At 43.9% G+C, this 20,687-nt stretch overlaps 1 protein-coding gene across 1 annotated transcript; it reads left to right on the top strand.

Annotated features, from left to right (window-relative positions):
• The first annotated feature begins 938 nt into the window (after nucleotides 1–938).
• On the top strand, nucleotides 939–18,812 carry LOC119842484 (L-amino-acid oxidase-like). Its single transcript, XM_038370694.1, has 7 exons — nucleotides 939–951; nucleotides 7,376–7,599; nucleotides 9,796–9,902; nucleotides 12,699–12,900; nucleotides 15,486–15,539; nucleotides 17,094–17,227; nucleotides 17,999–18,812. The coding sequence occupies exons 1-7, from the start codon at nucleotides 939–941 to the stop codon at nucleotides 18,810–18,812; spliced, it is 1,548 nt and encodes a 515-aa protein (XP_038226622.1).
• The last annotated feature ends 1,875 nt before the right edge of the window (nucleotides 18,813–20,687 follow it).

Raw genomic sequence — 20,687 nt, forward strand, 5'->3', positions numbered from 1 at the left:
ATGTGGACAGAGTTGGCAACGGGCTTTGTTGCAAGGATAGGTTAAGTGATCACTCTCCTTACAGTGTGTATGATAAAACCCATTGTTTCATATTCTCTGTGTGTGTATATTAATCTCCCCACTGTATTTTCCACCAAATGCATCCGATGAAGTGAGCTGTAGCTCACGAAAGCTTATGCTCAAATAAATTTGTTAGTCTCTAAGGTGCCACAAGTACTCCTTTTCTTTTTGCGAATACAGACTAACACTGTACTGCTACTCTGAAAAGAGACTTAAGGTGAGTGAGGTAATATCTTTTATTGGACCAACTTCTGTTGGTGAAAGAGACACGCTTTTGGGCTACACAGCATTTTTCTTCAGGCCTGGGCTTCCATAGCAGACCCATAATGCTATCCCAACAGAACCTCTTTTACAATTCTTCAGCAAAAATGTTTTGATCCAAACAGTTTCTGTTTTGTTCACACTATCACTTCGTATTTCATTACAGTTTACCATTTCATGGATGTACAATGTCATCCCATCAACTTTGCATTTATTGCTATTTCTCCAAAACAGCACACACCCTTCAATGTCTGTATTCCAGTCCTGATTGCTATTACGCTATGTTCCTATGATCCCTGTAATATCTACTCTGATCTCCTGCACCACTAATTCCAGTTCTTCCAGTGTGGGGGAAGCTACCAGATTCAGAGGGCAGTAGCAAAAAATTGCGGCGGCAGAACCTTCCAATACCAACGTATCTTTTTTTCCTGAGGTCAATGTACTAATTAAATCCAGAGTAACCCACCCATGCTGAGCAATTCATAGGAAGAGGCCCTATGAGTCCATATGACAGCCACCTCAGTGTCATTAGGCTCAGAGCCAACAGTTCCTACCAGGATCTAGCAGAGTGTTTAAAGTGACAGGGCTCATTGATGACTTGAGCTGCCAGCTGAAACATGGACAGGTTCTGTGAGTGAAACTTCTCGTCTTAAAACTTTTGCAGTAGGATGGGATGAGTTGTAATTCTGGGCACAGAAGGATGGGACAGTTTGCCCTTTTGGGCCCATCTTACTTTATCAGTTAGATGATGATATTCAATTAGCTTTATTATTTCACATCTTTCTCTCTCTCTCTCGTTACCATCTTTGTCTTTTTCTTTTTCTCCTTCTTTTAAAGTTGATTTTCTCCCAAAATCCTTTGCTCCTTTTTAAGTGTGGAATTTGGGGAAAACAACACCAATGGTGTATTTTTGTTTGTACTTGGCTTCAGCTACACATTAAGATCAATTTTATTGTCCAATGCTCCAGTACAGAGAATGTGTTGGGGACAAATTAGGATTTCAGGAGATGGAGGAAGTTACTTGTAGGGCAGCTTTTTTAGATTTGATTCAGACTAGAGAGGAACTGGTTGAGGATCTGAAGATGGAAATCTAAGTTAATTTAATTTTACAGCTGCTGGAAATGTATCATATGAAAAATGATTCGTGGAAAAATTGATTTTAATAGAAAACTTTTATTTCTATAAAATCACTTTTAATGAAAATCTGAGTACTGATTTTTCCCCCCAAACTGAAATATTTTGGAAATAGCAGAAAAATGATTATTTGCGGGGCTTCTTTTTGTTTTTGTTAGTTTTTGCTTGCTTTTTAGTCAATAAAACTGAAAGTTTCAATGAAAATTTTTGGAAAAAATGAAATCTGTGCATTTTAAAAAAATCAAAGGAAAATGCCATTTTGTGTCCAGTATTAGTTCATTTTATTTCTGCACTGTGGAATTTTTATCTTGCAAAGCCTTCATGGCATGGAATTTGGATGGGACTGATGCCAAACCCACACTGCATGGATTTAGTGGGATGAGCTGGTTAATGAGAGACTCACGGTGTATGGTTATGAAGGAGACTGGAGAGGGAGAACATAGGGAGACTACGAGAGTTGCAATGTATTTAGTGTGCTGGTATCTTGTTCTTTGTCAAAATTCTGATTTATCCCTCGCAATGTAGTAGAACTGAACATCCGATGCTTGCTGGAGATCAGAGCATTTATGAGGATTAGCTGCTTGAGGTTCACTTCAGATGAGCAAAATAATGTTGGTAGTCTGGAGAAAGCAGTTTTAAGAATTACTGAGCCGTACATCAGCCCCCACAACTGGGTGGGGCTGGGCATGATTTGAAACAAATTTTAGGGGTTTTGGTTTGATCAAAAATTACTGCTGGGTTCTCAGGGGGAAGCCATCACCATGATACAAATTTCTTTCCATCTTTGGGTGTGCATTCCCACTTGCCTGAAAATTAATTTCAAATCCATCAGTAAAGCCCAAATGAATGTATAACATATGTCCCAAGTACATTAAAGGTTGTTATAAGGGAGAGGGAGAAAAATTGTTCTCTTTAGCCGCTGAGGATAGAACAAGAAGCAATGGTCTTAAATTGCAGCAAGGGCAGTTTAGGTGGGATGTTAGGAAAAACTTCCCAACTATCAGGGTGGTTAAGTACTGGAATAAATGGCCTAGGGAGGTTGCAGAATCTCCACCATTGGAGATTTTTAAGAGCAGGTTAGACAAACACCTGTCAGGAATGGTCTAGATAATACTTAGGCTATGTCTAGTCTATGAAATTAGGTCAAATTTATAGAAGTCGATTTTTTAGAAATCGATTTTATACAGATTTCCGCTCCATCCCCAGACACGTTAACAGACTTTTCCAGTAACTGTACTGGCCGCAAATTAATCATTAAAAACACTTGCCTTTAAACCAGGTATTATATTTACAAAGGTACACTCACCAGAGGTCCCTTCTCCACCTGGTGGGCCTGGGAGCCACCTTGGATGGGTTTGGGGGGTATTGGATCCAGGTCCAGGGTGAGAAGCAGTTCCTGGCTCTCAGGGAAAACGATTTCTCCACTTGCTTGCTGTGTGCCATCTTCAACCTCCTCCTCCTCCTCATCATCTTCCTCTTCCCCAAAATGCACATCCCTGTTGTGTGATAATCCATTGACGGAGTCAAAGCACAGAGATGGGGTAGTGGTGGCTGCACCCTCTAGAATGGCATGCAGCTCATCATAGAAGCAGCATGTCTGGGGCTCTGACCCCGAGTGGCCGTTTGCCTCTCTGTTTTTTTGGTAGGCTTGCCTGAGCTCCTTAAGTTTCACGTGGCACTGCTGTGGGTCCCTGTTATAGCCTCTGTGCTTCACAGTGGAGCACTCTGGGATAGCTCCCGGAGGCCAATACCGAAGAATTGCGACCACACTACCCCAAATTCGACCCGGAAAGGTCAATTTCAGCGCTAATCCCCTCATCAGGGGAGGAGTACAGAAATCGATTTTAAGAGCCCTTTAAGTCAAAGTAAATGGCTTCATCGTGTGGACGGGTGCAGGGTTAAATCCATCTAATGCTGCTAAATTCGACCTAAACTCATAGTGTAGACCAGGGATCAGTCCTGCGTTGAGTGCAGGGGACTGGACTAAAAGAGCTCTCGCAGTCCCTTCCAATGCTACCCATCTGTGATTCCTCCAGGAACTCCATGCAGTGCAGATTTCAGAGTAGCAGCCATGTTAGTCTGTATTCGCAAAAAGAAAAGGAGTACTTGTGGCACCTTAGAGACTAACAACTTTATTTGAGCATGAGCTTTCGTGAGCTACAACTCACTTCATCGGGAATGCATCCAATGAAGTGAGCTGTAGCTCATGAAAGCTTATGCTCAAATAAATTTGTTAGTCTCTAAGGTGCCACAAGTACTCCTTTTCTTCATGCAGTGCAGAATGTTCCATACCCTTCTCAACACAGCTGTAGTTTTCAGGAACTGACCCAGGAGCATGGAACTCATGTGGTGTGTAGGACCTTTTCTGATCCAGGACGAATTCCACCCTAAATTGTTTTCATGCCCTCAGATGAGCTTTGGAAGTGATTACCCTTTCTAACCTGTTGCTAGATCTACCCTCTGCAAATTAATCTCTGTTTGGCATGTAGCTCCATGGAAATTAACCTACAGAGAGTATTTCCTGTTCTGTAGTTTAATTGCAACAATAGCGGGTATGGCACTCCTATCTCCAGCCCACGCATCCCTTTGGAAATCTTAGCATATCACATACAGAACATGCAAAAGATGTAGATAATTATAGAGGAAGAAGAACAAAGTAATTATTGAGAGCATCAATGCCTTCAATTTACACCTACCTGGTTTCACCTATGAAAATGCATTACATAAACATGTTTCTGATTGTGGTGATCAAAAACAATTTCTGATTTCAAAAGATGGGATGCGTGTTGCACTCAGGTTACTTTCAGGTTTCAGAGTAGCAGCCATATTAGTCTGTATTCGCAAAAAGAAAAGGAATACTTGTGGCACCTTAGAGACTAACAAATTTATTAGAGCATAAGCTTTCGTGAGCTACAGCTTATGCTCTAATAAATTTGTTAGTCTCTAAGGTGCCACAAGTACTCCTTTTCTTTTTGAGGTTACTTTCAGTGATTCTGAAATATATGGCTTTGGCCTCTGATAGCATTGAGAATTTAAAGGGCAGATAATACTGGATTTTAGGGGGGGAAATAGTGTCTTATTCTTCCATACCATGAAAAATTACACTTTGTAGTTTTTAAATTATTTTTCATTTCTCCAGAAAGGTTCTTGGAATTTGGATTTCTCCCCCCAACCTATAAGGCTTTGTCTACAGTACAGTTACTACCATGTTGGGAACAAAGTTAGAATACATTTGTTCCCAGATCTGTTTGTACACAGGTCCATTTGGTACTAGAAATGGGACCCGAACTATGTCCCCAAACTTGGAGCATAGGCCTCCATATCATTCGAGGCTTAGTTTTTGGGCTGAGTCAAAGCTTGGATTGAGTGTAGCTTGGTCAGGGGTGTGAGAAAAAGTAGCTTTTTGCCTCCCTGATCTGGGGGCTCTCTGTCTGCCAGACCAGTCACTGGTGAAAATTAAAGGAGGCTCAGAGATGCTCTACTTTGTCACAGAAATCATAGAACAGTAGGGCTGAAAGGGATCTCAAGAGGTCATCTAGTCCATCCTCCTGTGCCGAGACAGGAACAAATAAACCTGGACCATCCCTGACAGATGTTTGTCTAACTTATTCTTAAAAACCTCCAATGACGGAGATTCCACATAGATAACCTGTTCCAGTGCTTAACTATCCTTACAGTTACACATTTTTCCCAAATATCTATGGTAAATCTCAGTTGCTACAAATTAAGCTAATTACTTCTTGTCCTTCCCTTGGTGGATGTGGAGAACAATGGCTCATTATCCCCTTCATAACAATCTTTTACATATTTGAAGATGGTTATCATGTCCCCCTTCAGCCTTCTGTTCTCCAGACTAAAGATGCCCATGTCCTTCAACCTTTCCTCTTAGTTAGTCAACCAGTGGAACTCCTTGCCAGAGGATATTGTGAAGGCCAAGACTATAACAGGGTTCAAAAAAGAACTAGATAAGTTCATGGAGGATAGATCCATCAATGGCTATTAGCCAGGATGGACAGGGATGGTGTCCCTAGCCTCTATTTGCCAGGATCTGGGAATGGGCGACAAGGGATGGATCACTTGATGATTACCTGTTCTGTTCATTCCCTCTGGGGCACCTGGCATTGGCCACTGTTGGAAGACAGGATACTAGGCTAGATGGACCTTCGGTCTGACCCAGTCTGGCCATTCTTATGTTCTTAGCTCATGTTTCCTAAACCTCTTATCATTGTTATTGCTCTCCTTTGGATTGTAGTACCTCAGACTGGACACCGTACTCCAGATGAGGCCACAGAGCCAAGTAGAGCAGAGGAGTTGCCTCCCGTGTCACACATACAACACTCCAGTTAATGACATTTGCCTTTTCACAACAGCATCACATTCTTCTTTTTCCTTGAAACAGTCCCATCAAATAGGGTCAGCGCTCCAAGTCCTATCCCTCTTGTCAGTTCATGCCATGTTTTTATTGCCAGCTGCCAACCTGACACCAATCCTCCTCCTTTTTCAGCCAGGCTTGGGACGAGGTATGGTTGAGTCATGCAATTTGTGATCCACTATTAGCCCCTGGATCCTTTTCAGCAAGACGACTTCCTAGTCAGTCATTTTGTGTTTGTGTGTTTGATTTTCCCTTCCTAAGTGCAATACTTTGCATTTGTCTTTGTTGAATTCTTCATGTTGGACCAGTTCTCCAATTTTATCAAAATCATTTTCAGTTTTCAATCCTGTCCTCCAAAGTGCTTGCAACCCTGCCAAGCTTGGTCAAAGTGCTTGCAACCCCTCCCAGCTTAGTGACACCTGCAAATTTCATAACCACATGTTCTCCATCATCCAAACCTTTGATGAAAATATTACGTAGTACCAGACCCAGGGTAACCTCTGTCAGATACCACTAGATACATCCTTCCAGATTGACATCAAACCATTGATAAACTACTCTTTGAGTAAGGTTTTTTAACCAGTTGTGCACCCACCTCGTATTCATTTCTCCTAAACCACATTTCCCTAGTTTTCTTATGAGAATGTCATGTAGGACTGTGTGAAAAGCCTTACAAAAATCAAGCTATTTCATGCCATGTTTTGCAAGATATATTTATTTCAGCAGCCAGTGGCCCACAGAGATCTCTGGGATATAAAGTTAACCCCCTTTTTACCAAGCAATGCTACCTACATTAGCATGGGAAGGAAAGGTGGTGTGGGTGCTGCTAAGGTTGCTCTGAACCATACAATAGAATTTAGATGGTTAAATTGACCTTTTAAACCTCTAAATGGATTGGGAATTGATTATGTGGTGAACCACATGGTTCTCCTTCTGACACTTCCATAGTTGTGCTCAACAGAAGACGCAGCACCTTCACACTCACTGAGGGGAGAATCATGGAAAAAACAAAAATTTATCTTGACTAACGGAAAGGAACAACATAACTGAGTTTTTGAATGACATAAAGCGGACTCTGGTTAGGTCCCTCAATTCAGCTCATGAGGCCAAATCTTGAAGACCTCATTCAGAGTCACATTGTCCACAATACATGATTTTCTCCTGCACCGTTCCCTCTGAGAATGGCCAGCCCCCAGATTGTTAGATCCCTGTGGTACACACAGATCTAAGTGTATCTGAGAGGGTGGGGCCAGGACCTTTAATGGTAGATTGTGGTTTGAGTAGTCCATGTGATATTTTACAGTTTACAAGACAAGTGTGAGGATTTGAGTATTCCCTTCGCTGCTTTCAGCTTATATGCTCACTGCATTTGATCATAATAAAATTCTTTGTTTGTTAATATAGCTGAGCTCTACAGCTGAGACTCTTAGCCTCTCCCTAGAGCTCAGATGGATCATATCAGTGAATTTACTGAGCTCTGTGGTCTAAGAGAATGAGTTTGCTTCACCATTTGTGTCATCTGTTTTCTTTCCCTCTTTTTCTCTCTAGTACTCCTCCAGATCTTCCTCCTGGTGCTAGTCCCAAGTTTACAGATTCTCCCAGGCACAGAGATGAAGTGGGAAGAATGCTTCATTGACCCGGACTATGAAGAACTGGTGGCTATTGCCAGAAATGGGCTGGAAAACGGGTGTCGTTCAAAGAAGGTGGTGATCATTGGGGCAGGAATCAGTGGACTCACAGCTGCCAAACTGTTGAAAGATGCTGGTTGTAAGGTAATTCCACGGGCGGCATGTAATGGTGGTTGTGGGAGGCTAAGACTCCCCAAACCTCGCATCACCGGGGGGGAGGGGGGGAGAGGGACGGGGACGGGGACGGGCAGTGGTGGATTCCCACACGGGTCCATAGGGCCTGTGCCCAGGGGCCCCCAACCAATTTAGGGCCCCTGGAAAAATTTCCCCCATCACGACCCCAGAGCTGGAGAGGCTCTTGCTCCCCACTGCAGCACAAGCTTTTTTTGTTCTCAGGGTCACAGTGGGGGTGAGGGGAAAGGAATGAGTGGGTGTGGGCCCTCGGGGGGAAGATGCAGAGTGGGGGCAGGGCTGCAGGGGAAGGTGCAGTCCTGGCTGGGGCTGAGAGCTTGACCCTGGCTGGGGCTGAGCTCTCAGCTGCCCCCGGCTGTCTATGGGAGGGGCTGAGTTCTCAGCCCCCTGCCCTGGCCAGGGCCACGGGAGTGAGGAGGGGCTGAAAGCAGTGACTGGGGGCATGGCCTCAACCAGAAAAGGTGGGGCAGGGGGCTAGCCTCCCCAAGGGGAAGCTTCACCCACTGCTCACGGGTAATTCTATTAATTGAAAGGAGCCAGAGACAGGCAAAGGAGTCAGTGCTCCCTTGAAATGGTCTTATTACTTCTTTTTCATAGAGTAGGCAATGCTGAAGAATAAAACAAGGTGAATTTAAGTAAACTAACTGTGAAAGGAAGGAAGCAAGAAAGCATAGTGCAGTATATTATTATTGCCATTTCCAGGAAAACAAAGTTAATTAACTTAAAGTTAAGGTTGCCACAGTATTAATAACATTACCATTAGAAAACTTAAATACCAAAAATGTTGCAGTTAAAAAAATCCCAATCGCTACATTTAATGGAAGTGGTGATTAGTTAAGGGAATATTCTCAAAGGTTCATGTCTTTCTAACAAAATTCTATACATGTGAAAATTCATATTAACTATCCCACAAGAACCTTAACTTTGCCCTTTGCTCTTTTTCTTTGTTTTGTTTTATTTTGTTTTTCCATTGAAGGTGCTACTCTCTTGGCTTGCCTATGGGCCTTGAGAAAGACTGGAATCCATTATCCCTACCCATAGCCCATATATCCGCTACTCCCCCCGTCAGTATCACCCAAGAAATACAGCCCCCAGAGCTGCAAAATCAACAGAGATCGCTTGGGCACTTATATTAGAAGGTCTTAGTTGTTGCATTAAAGACTATCTCAGTGAAAACCTGTTTTCTGTAATACATGGGAAAGGATAACATCTTTCATATTAGAATTTGTTTCTTGAGATTCCCAATTCAGGAATATATCTCTATTCAGGAAGAATGCTTGAGTACATTCTTAACTTTAAGCACATCCTTCAGTCCCATGGAGTTCAGATTCATCTTAAGGACATGCTTACACGGGTTCCCGAATCAAGGAGAGAGCGCGTCCATAAATTGTCCAAAATTACTTTTATAAAATAAGCATTTTCTTTGTGTGGTGACTGCTTGCAATAGAAATGACAGGGGATAAATCAATCGTTATCGTTCAAGAGAGAAATATACAGTAGAGGTTTTCAAACTTTTCGTATTTGTGACCCCTTTCGCACATCAAGACTTTGAGTGTGACCCCCCCTTATAAATAAAAAATGGGGGGTTAATTTAATTTAATGGGACTTGGAGCTGTCAGCCCCACAGAGCTGACAGCTTGCAACCTCCATGTAACCACCTTGTGACCCCCTGAGGCAGCTAGTGACCTGGCCATTGGAGGAGGCTACCCCCCCGGCCCCTCTCCTTCTGTCCAAGGCCCTGCCCCTCTCCTTTTGCTCTGCTTCCCAGCAGGAGCCCAGAGCACCCCCACCGCAGCCCCGGGCTGGCCAGGTGATGCAGCAGCAACGCCCTCAGCCCCAAAGCACTGGACAGCCCAGTCTAAGCACCGGGCAGCCAGCTCAGCCCCAACACCAGCTGCTCCAAGTCCCCATGACAGGCTAGCGAGCCCCAATCTCAGCCACCGTGGGCTGGGGCACAGCACTGGGAACTGCAAGAGGGGGACTGGAGGTGGAGGGTGGGCGGGACCACACCAAGCTGTTTGGGGAAGCACAGCCTTCCCCAGCCTATGATACCTGCTGCCCGTGCATGACCCCCAGTTTGAGAACCACTGATACAGTCACCAGGTACCGGCAAGGAATTGAAAATCATAATTTGTGTTTTGTTCCCAGGTTCTCATTCTGGAAGCCAGTCACCGCTTGGGAGGACGCATCGTGACCCACAGAGAACAAGATTGGTATGTGGAGTTGGGAGCCATGCGGTTGCCAGCACATCACAGGTAGTATACTGTTAACTCTCCTCAGCCACCAGTCTTGTTCAGAATAGGGGAAGCCCTATTTTTAAAACTTTTATGATAATTCCTGGGGGTGGGGGGACTCATTAAAGGCTCAAATCTGAATAGGTTAAAATGCCCCTTTACTCCATGACATCAAGTTGTCAGTCTGTGTGCAGAGGGGAAAGAAATCTCCATGGAGTTGTCACTTTTCCTGCATAGGTCGGCTGAGAGTAGGTGGTCAGAAGTTGCTCAACCAGCCTAAAAGACACAGGGTTTAGGGCTGGCCCAGATTAATTCCCCACCCCACCCCCGCAGCAAATGGGGAAATGGATATTAGAGTCATAATTAGGTCCCAGGTATGTTCTTGGACTATGCAACTACACCACAATGGAGAAGTAAAGTGAAGTTACGACTGGGAGCATGTATCAGTAAATGAAGGGCAAAACTCCCCCTAGAACACTTCAGTCAGCAAAGCAACACCAGTTTATAAACCAGGAAATCAACAGTTAAGGTTGAGCTTACAACCCCCCCCCCATATTGGAAGGTTTGGACCTTATCATATAAAATACCAAGCTACCACTGCTCTAGCCCCATGGAAACCCCATCCTGCCACCTTCCAGCCATGATTCCTTTCATACCTTCTTTGTAAAATGTGCTATTTTTGTATTATGGATTTTTTCAAAGGGCTTTCTGAATATTTATTAGTTGGAGCTAGTCAGGTTTTCAGACTGACCAGCTGGTAACCACATATGTCCAATTTTCTGGGGTCATGTTGCTTATTAAAAGAAATGGAACTCAGGATAAGTTTTATAATTAAACAGCAAAAACTTGTTAACACAGCATTGACATTGCCCTGTGACTGCTCTTGCCCTCCCAAAACATTGAGTTCCGCAAAACTCAAACTATCTGGAAACCAGAAAATACAGAGTCAAAGTAAATACCCACAGAAACATAACTCAGCCCTTCTAGAGCTGGCAATACTTACTGGGTAGTACCTGCATGCACGCCAGCTGCATTCACTGTATTAGGCGTAGCTGTATTGTAATGGTGGAGGAATATGTTGGAGCAGGTTGGAAAAGTGGTGATTGGGACCTGAGGAGCAGGAACATCCTTAGGTATATGCAGAATATGCAGCTGCGTAGGGTACCACAAAATTTGAGGCACCAAATTGCCTCAAATTTTATGGACCCCTTCCTCCAAACCCCCTCCCGCAAGTGACATAGCTGAGGGAGGGGGAGGGGAGCAGGCTGGGTCCAGGTTGTTCCACTTCCGGCTCTCAGTGCCAGGCCCCCCGCTAATCCCTAGGGCCACTCTGGGCCTGTGGGGCCCCACAAAGCAGCCCCCACAGCTCCTGCCTCTGGGGGCCTGCAGGCCTTGAGTGCAGCCCAGACCCTCTACTGGGGGAGGGGGAGGAGAGGGGCAGGGTAGGGAAGCAGGTGCTCGGGCTGCTTTGGGCACCATAATTGGTAGGGACGGCCCTGCTGAGGAGGCCTGGGGATTCGTTTCAGGAGCATCATAGAGCTGTGGTTGTGATATGAGGAGATCTGGTTCTGAATCCGCTCATGTGTACTATCAAAGGAAAGAGGTGTATATGCACCTTGAAGTTCCAGGCCACCTTTGAATGTTTCAAAAGGTCACATAGCAGCTCCTGTCCCATGGAGCTGGCTGGGCTCACCTCCCTGCTCCAGACACTGCAACCTCTGGGGTCCCAGTGCCACTCAGGTTTGGCCCATCTGTCATGACGACGGGAGTCCGGTTAGCCAAATCTGAGTGAGTGGCCCTGCAACCCCATGAGCCAGGTCACAACTCCACATACCAGGTCACAACTCCACTTACACAAACATGTTTTGACATTTCCAAAGAGAAATGGTTCGGCATTTTTCATCCCAGTTTGGGATGGAAATAATGTCAAAATCTGTTATTTTGACATTTCCCACAGGATAAAATGTCCATTTGTCCAATCAGCTCTATATATGAGTCTACTATTACTGTCTAAAGGTAGCTCCATTTGGTTCTTTAGCTCAAGTACTAGTGGGGTCTGTTTTAAATCCACAGGTCCCTAAATTCAATCTGTGCATCTATACTAACCAGGAGCATTGTGAAAGGTGCATCTGTATCACCAGCCTGTCTGTTTGTTTCCTGTTAAGAATGTTAGGAGTGGGCAGCTTTTGCTATCATGTCTCTTGTAATAATCAAGGAAAAGTCTGATTTTACAATTAGTAGAAGTAATGCTTGCTCATGGGTTATCCTGGAAGTCGATGGTACTGTTCAGGGAGCAGACGATGCTGGGAGAGATGGTCTAAATTTCTCAAGCAAAAAGTAGTTTTCATTGGAAAAAAAATGGCATTTTTCCAAATGTAAACTGTTTTGCAAATTTTCAACTTTTTTTTAGTTTTGAGCAAAATTTTTCATTTCACTAAAATTAGTATTGTAAACTTACTTACAATCATTACTGAAATGGTTACCAACGTGTTTCATTTTCTGCAAAACAGGGTTTTCAGTAAATATACTTTTTGATATTTTATATTAAAAAACTTATGAAAATGAGTCTGATGCGAACGATGTCAAATTGAAATAACTTCCATATTTCAAAAGTTTTCATACTTAAAAAAAGCGACCAACACTAGTTGCATGATTGGCTTTTGGTAAAGTGTAGGTTTGGAGTCATTACACACATATTATTTCAGTTACATAGGTAGGATCATGGTATTTGTGTTAGAGGATCATAAGCAAGCATATAACATTCTTTCACATTTTTGAAATTTTCTCTTTTTCCCCCCCTCTTTCCCTTTTCTTTAGGCTTGTGCGTGAATTTATTAAAAAACTGAAACTGAAACTGAACCCATTCTATAATAGTAATGACAAGGGCTGGTATTTCATTAACAACATCAGGGCAAGAGCTGGAGAGGTAGACCGAAACCCTGATATCTTGCAATATCCTGTGCTTCCCACAGAAAGAGGAAAATCTGCCAGTGAGCTTTATAATCAGACACTGGATAAGGTATGTGTATTGTGGAAAGGATTCGTGAACTGTGGGTATGTTCTCACTGAGTTAACCTGGATTCTCACTTGGGTGTTGGCCCTAAACCCCTCAAACTTAGTGGTCTTTTCATCCCAGATTCATTGCACATTGGAGCCTGAACTTTGCTTTCACTTGCACTAGTAACCCACCCACTGTGCAGTAAAGATGGAGGATAAACCCCTTGAGTGCTGATAGGCCTCCAGTGCCTTCCCACAATTCCCCCTCGGTGGCGATGCTCAGGAGGACAAACAAGTTCCAGGGATGAAATATAAAGTGGCTTTGCCTACTGCACCACAAAGAAGTCCTCTGGAAGTCCTAGCGATGCACATGGGTGAATGTAGCACCATTGAGGTGACAGTCCCTTGTCTTCGCAGTGTGGCAGCTCATGCCCGTGGTAGGCTAACCAGGTGCCAATTTGTTTGGTTGTTGAAAATTTGAAGTTAACCACTGTTAGAGATCTGTTAATTTGAATAGATGGTGGCTTCTCGCTTCTGAGAGTTTCCCTAGTTTTCTTTGTCGATTTACACACACACACACAAAATTGCTAAATTACAGTTGAATGCATGAGACTTAGGCTGGGTGTGTCTACACTGCAATAAAACACCAGTGTCTGCTGACTTGAGCTCATGGGGATATAAAATTGCAGTGTAAACATTTGGGCTTGGGCTGCCCAAAATCTACACTGCAATTTTATAGCCCTGCAGCCTGAACTCTGTGAGCCTGAATCAACTGAGATGGGCCAGTTGCTGGTGTTTTATTGCAGTGTAGAAATACTCTTAAAGGACAGATTTCCAAAGGTATTTACTGTCTAAAGAATGTAGAGAGGCACCTATGGCTAGATTCACAAAGGGACATAGATGCCACTAGAGTGATAGCGTGAGAATGACTCTGTAGTCTAGTACAGTAGTTCTCAACCAGGAGTATGTGGAGGGTGACCAGATGTTCCTATTTTATAGGGACAGTTCTGATCTTTGGGGCTTCGTCTTATACAGGTACCTGTTACCCCCACCCCCGTCCCAATTTTTCACACTTGCTATCTGGTCACCCTAGGTACATGTACCCCTGGGTGTAAGCAGAGGTCTTCCAGAGGGTACATCAACTCATCTAGATATTTGCCTAGTTTTACAACAGGCTACATAAAAAGCACTAGCGAAGACAGAACAAACTAAAATTTCATACAGTCTATGACTTGTTTATACAGCTCTGTGTACTGCACACTGAAATGTAAGTGTAATATTTATATTCCAGTTGATTTATTTTATAATTATAGGGTAAAAATAAGAAAGTCAGCAATTTTTCAGTAATAGCATGCTGTGACACTTTTGCATTTTTAGGTCTGATTTTGTAAGCAAGTTGTTTTCAAGTGAGGTGAAACTTGGGGGTATTCAAAACAAATCAGCTTCCTGCAAGGGGTACCGTCAGCGTTGCTGGGACAATTTGTACAGTGGGGGTGCTGAGAGCCATTGAACCAAACTGTAAACCCTCTATATAATGGAAACCACTTCAAGCCGGGGGTGCGGCAGCACTCACAGCACCTATGGGTACAGTAGTCTGGAAAGGTTAAGAGCCACTGATCTAGTGGGTAGGATATTCATGTGGGAGACCCAGAATCCAATCCCCCTGCTCCACTGATTATTTATACAAACCGGAACAGCTTTAACAGGAGAGACTAAGGGAGGCCCCCATGAAACACTCATGTGTGAGGTGGGAGACTCTTCCTTATCAGCTAGAGGGGGAACTTGAACTGGTGGTCTCCCACATTGTGGAAATCCACTCGCCACTGGAGTAAAAGCTATGAGGGCAGTACTGCTACTGCTTGCTAGAAATGCTGTAGGTGGGAAGAGCTCACGGCTTAGAATCCCAAGCAGAGATAGGTGCTGAACTCCCTAAAATGGGGAGGGGGGAGGCTTAAGACACATCACTCTCCTTGGTGTCTCCCATTGGCTGGCTTAGGTGGCTCCGTGTGCTGGCTTTTGTGGCTTCCATTCTTCAGCGGTTAGACTGCGGTATTCATTGTAGAGGGCTTGAGCGCATGACTCAGGCATTGTGGATCTCAGCAGGTTTCCAGGCAGCAGAAAGTTAGACATTGTGATGCTGAGAATTGCAATACCTAAGTCCCATTGTGAATCTAGCCCATAATATTCAATGAGATTTAGGCACTTAGGTGCTTTGGAAATCTATGTAGTTGCCTACCTGCATCTTTAGATGTCTAAATACCTTTGAAAATCTGGCCCGTAAGTACCTAAGTCACTTCTGGAAATGGGAGTTAGGCCCTATAGTCACTTTTGAAAATTTTACATTTAGTCTATTTATTTTTGTTGTTTAGACTGTCTCAGTGAAAGCAGTTCAGTCAGCTGGAGAATTGTAGGAGCTGAAAACAAGAGCACTATTAAAAAGATTTTTGTTAACAGCTCTTTCACCTAGACAGTCATGTCATGTCCTGCCCCCCTATATGCCCTAGGATACGGCCTATAAGTACATTGTCACATACAGGGAAAATAATAAAGTTGAAAGGAAAAGCCATCAGCATGAAACAAATGACTGTTTTCGTGTTTGCTCCCCAGGTGACAACAAACTGCAATGCTCTGAAAGAGAAATATGACTCCTTTTCCACCAAGGTAATTGAAGCTGGCATTCCAGTATCTTTAAATCTAAAGGTGCCAATTTTCTATATCTTTCATCACGTTAGCCAATGGAACTCCTCGTGGGATAGATCTTGCCAGGTGCACACAGACCATGGTAGGAGATAATGCATCAGAACCCTCCTAAAGATCCTGGCCTGGCAGAGTTCACACGTTCACTTCATGGGTCTTCCTGGGACACCTCATATTTCCCCCTTGGGTCTTCCTGGCTCTGCTTTCTGGCAGGAGGAGGGCAGGAATGTGGACCCATGTTATTTCTGCTTCTCCCTACCCAAAACTCCAGCCCATAGAAAGTGAGCAGTCTCGGTGCTCCCATACTCCCAGTGTGTGTGTCATGAAGACACAACCCTATTCCAGTTATGTGCAACCTACTTGGCATCTCTTCTTCCCACCCCAGCTCACTGTGTGACATCCAGCTATGAGGACTTGGCTACCCTTGCAAGTTACAGCACAATAAAGGAGCCCTGGGCGCGCTAGCTCACTACCCGTCCACACTGGCAAGGCACGTAAAGCACTCTGACTCCACAGCTACAGCGCTGCTGGTACTCCACCTCGGCGAGTGGAATAACATTTGCTGCGCCCTCGCTGGAGCACCGCGGCACCATTGTGAACGAGGTGTTGCTTTACTGCACTCAGATCAGCCTCTGAAAACATCCCATAATCCCCTTAAGTCAAGTGGCCACTCTTGTCATTGTTTGGAATCAGCTGTAGGAATGCGGAAATGCCCTTTGAAAGCTCCATTTCTGGCAGCCGGCTGCTTAAGAGACAAAGCAACCATTAGTGTGAAATGCTGTGTGTGAGAGAGAGAGGTGTGGGGGGAGGGGGTCTGCTGCTGTCTGAACTTACAAGACAGCATGCTGACATGCTCTCAGACCCCCCCAAAACCCACTCTCTCTCTCCCCACATACACACAACACCCTCCCTGTCACACTCCCCCCTCTCACCCCCCATTTGAAAAGCACGTTGCAGCTACTTGCATGCTGGGATAGCTGCCCACAATGCACCACTCCCAATGCCGCTGCAAGTGCCGCAAATGTGGCCATGCCAGTGCGCTTGAAGCTGTCAGTGTGGACAGACTGCAGCGCTTTCCCTACTGCTCTCTCCGAAGGCTGGTTTAACTCAAAGCGCTCTACATCTGCAAGTGTAGTCATGGCTTGAATCTTCATCCACAGTTATTTCTATGAGATAACCTTCCTCTGTGGCCCTGCACATCATTATTTTCACCCCACAGGAGACTTGGGTCTGGACCATGGTTCTTTAATCAAATACAATGATATCTTGGTAGGGGCACTTTGGGTGAAATCCTAGCCCTGTTGAAGTCAATGGCAAAGCTCTGATTGACAATGACTGGTAATGAGGAAGAAGACAAATCACACTGGAGGGTAGTGAATGGGTTTGACGTCTCCCCTGCCTCATGGATGTTGAATAATTCCTGTGTTCATTTGAAATGAAATGTCCCTTTGATTGTCATTTCTTAATGGTGATATAATATGCATGTGCCTTCCACCATCTCTGCTCTTCCCCACCCAGGAATATTTGATTAAAGAAGGAAATTTAAGTAGAGGAGCCATTGACATGATTGGTGACGTGATGAATGAAGATGGTCTATTCCACTTGTCATTTCTTTACTCTGTCATGGTCTTTTCCACCTTCTCTGAGAAGGGGTGAGTAGAAAAGTATCTTTATTTACTTGCTTTGTAAGAGGAAGCACAATGTGTCTATGGTAGGACCTGTCTAGATATCCATCCATTATTCAATACATCCATTTGTCTGTCAGCCTCCTACTATCTCATCCATTTGTCATCCCATCTAGCAGTACAGCTGGCTGCCTTCTCTGAAGTAGGCACTGATAGTCTGAATTGTCATAGAGGGTAGGTGTTCATTACTATAGAGCTATAGCCATGAAAGGCTGGGGACACTTTCACAGGAGATGAGCTGGGCATTACTGAAAGTGTCCACAGCTACTAACTGTGTGAGTTTGGATGGAATTCAATATTTAACTCCATAGTGCAAGTATGGTTTATGGGCATATTGCACCGTAGCTGTGTCATATTTCAGGAAGCCCTTGGTCAAATGATCACAAATCATGGCTCATTAATTCCACCCAGCACCCTCCTGAGGCACACCTAATTCCAAGGCAGTCTGAGAACATGAGGATTTTAGAGTGTTTAGAAGAGACAAGCTTTAAACTGAAAGCTGGCCTTAAGCTTAATTACTGCAGAATTAGTAATTCTGTAAATTTTTAAATTCTGTAAATTAGTAATTCTGCAGTAAATTCCGCTCTAATAAAACAGTTGTACAGTCACTAGGGCGCTAGATTCTCTCTCCCATTATGCAAGCTCTGCTTATTACTCCTGTGACGTTCTCTCAGATAACTGTGGTGTAACAGAGGGTGTAACTGTTTGACTATCATCTTTTCCCCACCTTTCTTTCAGTTTCGATGAGATCACGGGGGGATTTGATCAGCTTCCGCAGGCTTTCTACCAGGATATTCACGGGGGCGTTATATTTAACTCCCCGGTAGTGAAGATACTACAAGATGATGACCAAGTGAAAGTGTTTTACCGCAGGCCACACACCTCATTCCCCTTATCTGTGATGGCCGACTATGTCCTTGTCACAGCCACGGCAAAAGCCACACAGCTCATTAAATTTTCTCCACCTCTTTCTGCTGAAAAGACCCATGCCCTGCGCTCTATTCACTATGCAAGAGCCACTAAAATTTTTTTGATCTGTTCTGAAAAATTTTGGCAGAAGGATGGAATCTATAATGGGAGGTCAATCACTGATCGCCCCTCTAGAGTAATCTACTACCCCAGCCACAATTTCTCCAGTGGGACGGGGACAATTCTGGCTTCCTACACCTGGGTGGATGATGCTGAATTCTTCATTCCCCTTGATGATGAAAAGTGTGTTGATGTGGTGATGGAGGACCTGGCAGAAATCCACCAGGTGCCCAAGAATTATATCCGGAAGGTCTGCAATAAACACGTGATCAAGAAATGGGGCCTGGACAAATATTCAATGGGAGGATATGTTTCATTCACCCCATACCAGTTTGTTGACTACTCCAAAGCTTTGTTTCAGAATGAAGGGAGGGTCCATTTTTCAGGAGAACACACAGCCCAGCCTCACGCCTGGATCGAAACTTCTATGAAATCTGCTGTGAGAGCAGCCAGGAACATCCATGTTGCTATCAATGCATTGCCTGGGCGACAGCAGAAGAAGTTGAAAGATAATGAATTGTAATTAATAGTAATAATAATTATAATAAGGGTGATTGGGGACGCATCAGCTACTGACTGGGGAATTAGAAATTGCACCACAAATCACCAGGCATCACTAGATTGTGACTTTATGTGCAGCCCTGAAGTGGGGGTGCATAAGATTCCTGCACCAGGAATAGACTGCTACACTCACACTGCTGCACTGCCTCAGTCATTGTGCTTGGCAACCAGAGGGTGAAACCCAGGTTGTGCCCAGTCCCCTAACTCCCCCATGTTCCAGGAAGGCAATTTGTGAGCAAGTAGCCTCAGTTACTCTTAGGTGTCCTACTCCAAGTTCTGGGTAGCCCATGTAGGAGTATAAAGGGGGTTTCTATTCCCTCTCCCTGATCAGGCACATAATCTGAATCACATTCTAACCTCCTGTCTAGGTTGCATGGAAACTGTGGTTGTTCTGCCTCCTGCTTCTGGAGCCAGCCACAATTCCAGCACCCTTGCAGATCCCATTAGCCACTCTGGCACTCCCCAAGGTGCAGAAGTGAATGGCTGCACAGAATACTCTTCATCTCCAAATGGGTGGAAAAGTCGCTGCAGGGCGTTGAAGATCTCTGAGAAAAAATTGTCTCGTAAGACCCCTCCTGAGATGGGGTAGATAGCTCTGCCTCAAAGACACAGGTCTTCAGATCTGTGCCTCAAAGACACAATCTGTCCATCGGTGATATGCGGTACATAGTAGGAAGCCATTTAGCTCATCTTCAGCCTTGATTACAGTTGTGGTCATTGCATGGTCTACTTGGATGTAAGCTGGTGTGATGCATATAGATGCTGACTATCCCTTGGATAGATTGTTAATAACTACATGCCATTGTAATTTGCAAGGGTAAAAACCAAATCTACTTTCCTCTCAATGCCACAGGAAAATCTTGCACACACCTCTGTTTACCCCAAAATCATGCCTCGCCACTTCTAACTCCAGCTAGAAAATTAAAACTATAGGAGAACATCTATCCACATCCCAAGGTATGAATCGCATTGTCTAAGGAATCCCCCAAATTTGAAATTGCTAGCTGAAGCATCCTCCTGGAAGATTGAAAAATAAGGGTAAAACCCTTATTTCCTAAACAGATTGGCCAGTTGCATCCACTGATTGAATCAAGTCCCAGATATCTGAGTGGTAACTGCATGATTGAACTAACTAGAGAAAACAAAACAAAAAACAAAAACCCTTGTTGTTCATCCCCAAGAAACCGAAGGATGAAGGTCTTGATACCCCCAGAATATGAACCACCTGCCTTTCACCACAAATTAAACCCAAGAAACTTGTACTCATGTCTGCCTTATGAATCTGATATACCATCTCTCTACATGTGCCTAATCTGTTTTATTCCTCCAATAGTATGTCTCTTATTTTGTTGTAAACCCCAAGAGAAAGTGAAATGAAATGTATCAAATATAATCAAAGAATGTAAAAAACTTGTTTATGAATTGTATGGAAGAAGAAAAAAAGCAAACAGTGAAAGCTGTAAATACTTGATATGTATAGCTTTCGACTATTAAGAGGAATTACTTAAAAGGGGACATTCTAATTAATAATGGGGGCTAATAGAGAAATACAATCTCTGAAATGAATAAAACCTAAAAAAATTATCTGACAAGAAAAAAATCCAATAAGTGCCATGAATGCTTTCTTCTGGCTATGGAAGGAAGTAGCAGAAAAACTGGAGGAGCAGGAATGTGAGAGAACAATGGTAAGTTTAATACAAAAATAAGACGATAACCATTCTCCAAAGACCGCAGGAAAGGGTATGAAACATGAGACCATTGAGTGGAACATCTGAGTTCCTGAATACACCAAAGAGCTGCTCATCCCCAGAAATGTGACTGGATAATTCAGACCAGC

This window comes from Dermochelys coriacea, chromosome 14 (assembly GCF_009764565.3).
Source record: "Dermochelys coriacea isolate rDerCor1 chromosome 14, rDerCor1.pri.v4, whole genome shotgun sequence".
NCBI classification, from domain to species: domain Eukaryota; kingdom Metazoa; phylum Chordata; order Testudines; family Dermochelyidae; genus Dermochelys; species Dermochelys coriacea.

What these genes read in the sequence shown, in the direction of transcription:
- LOC119842484 (XM_038370694.1), top strand. An exon ending in ATGACTCCTTTTCCACCAAG is followed by an intron (nt 15,540 to 17,093) that starts GTAATTGAAGCT and finishes TTCCCCACCCAG; the next exon opens with GAATATTTGATTAAAGAAGG. An exon ending in TCCACCTTCTCTGAGAAGGG is followed by an intron (nt 17,228 to 17,998) that starts GTGAGTAGAAAA and finishes CCTTTCTTTCAG; the next exon opens with TTTCGATGAGATCACGGGGG.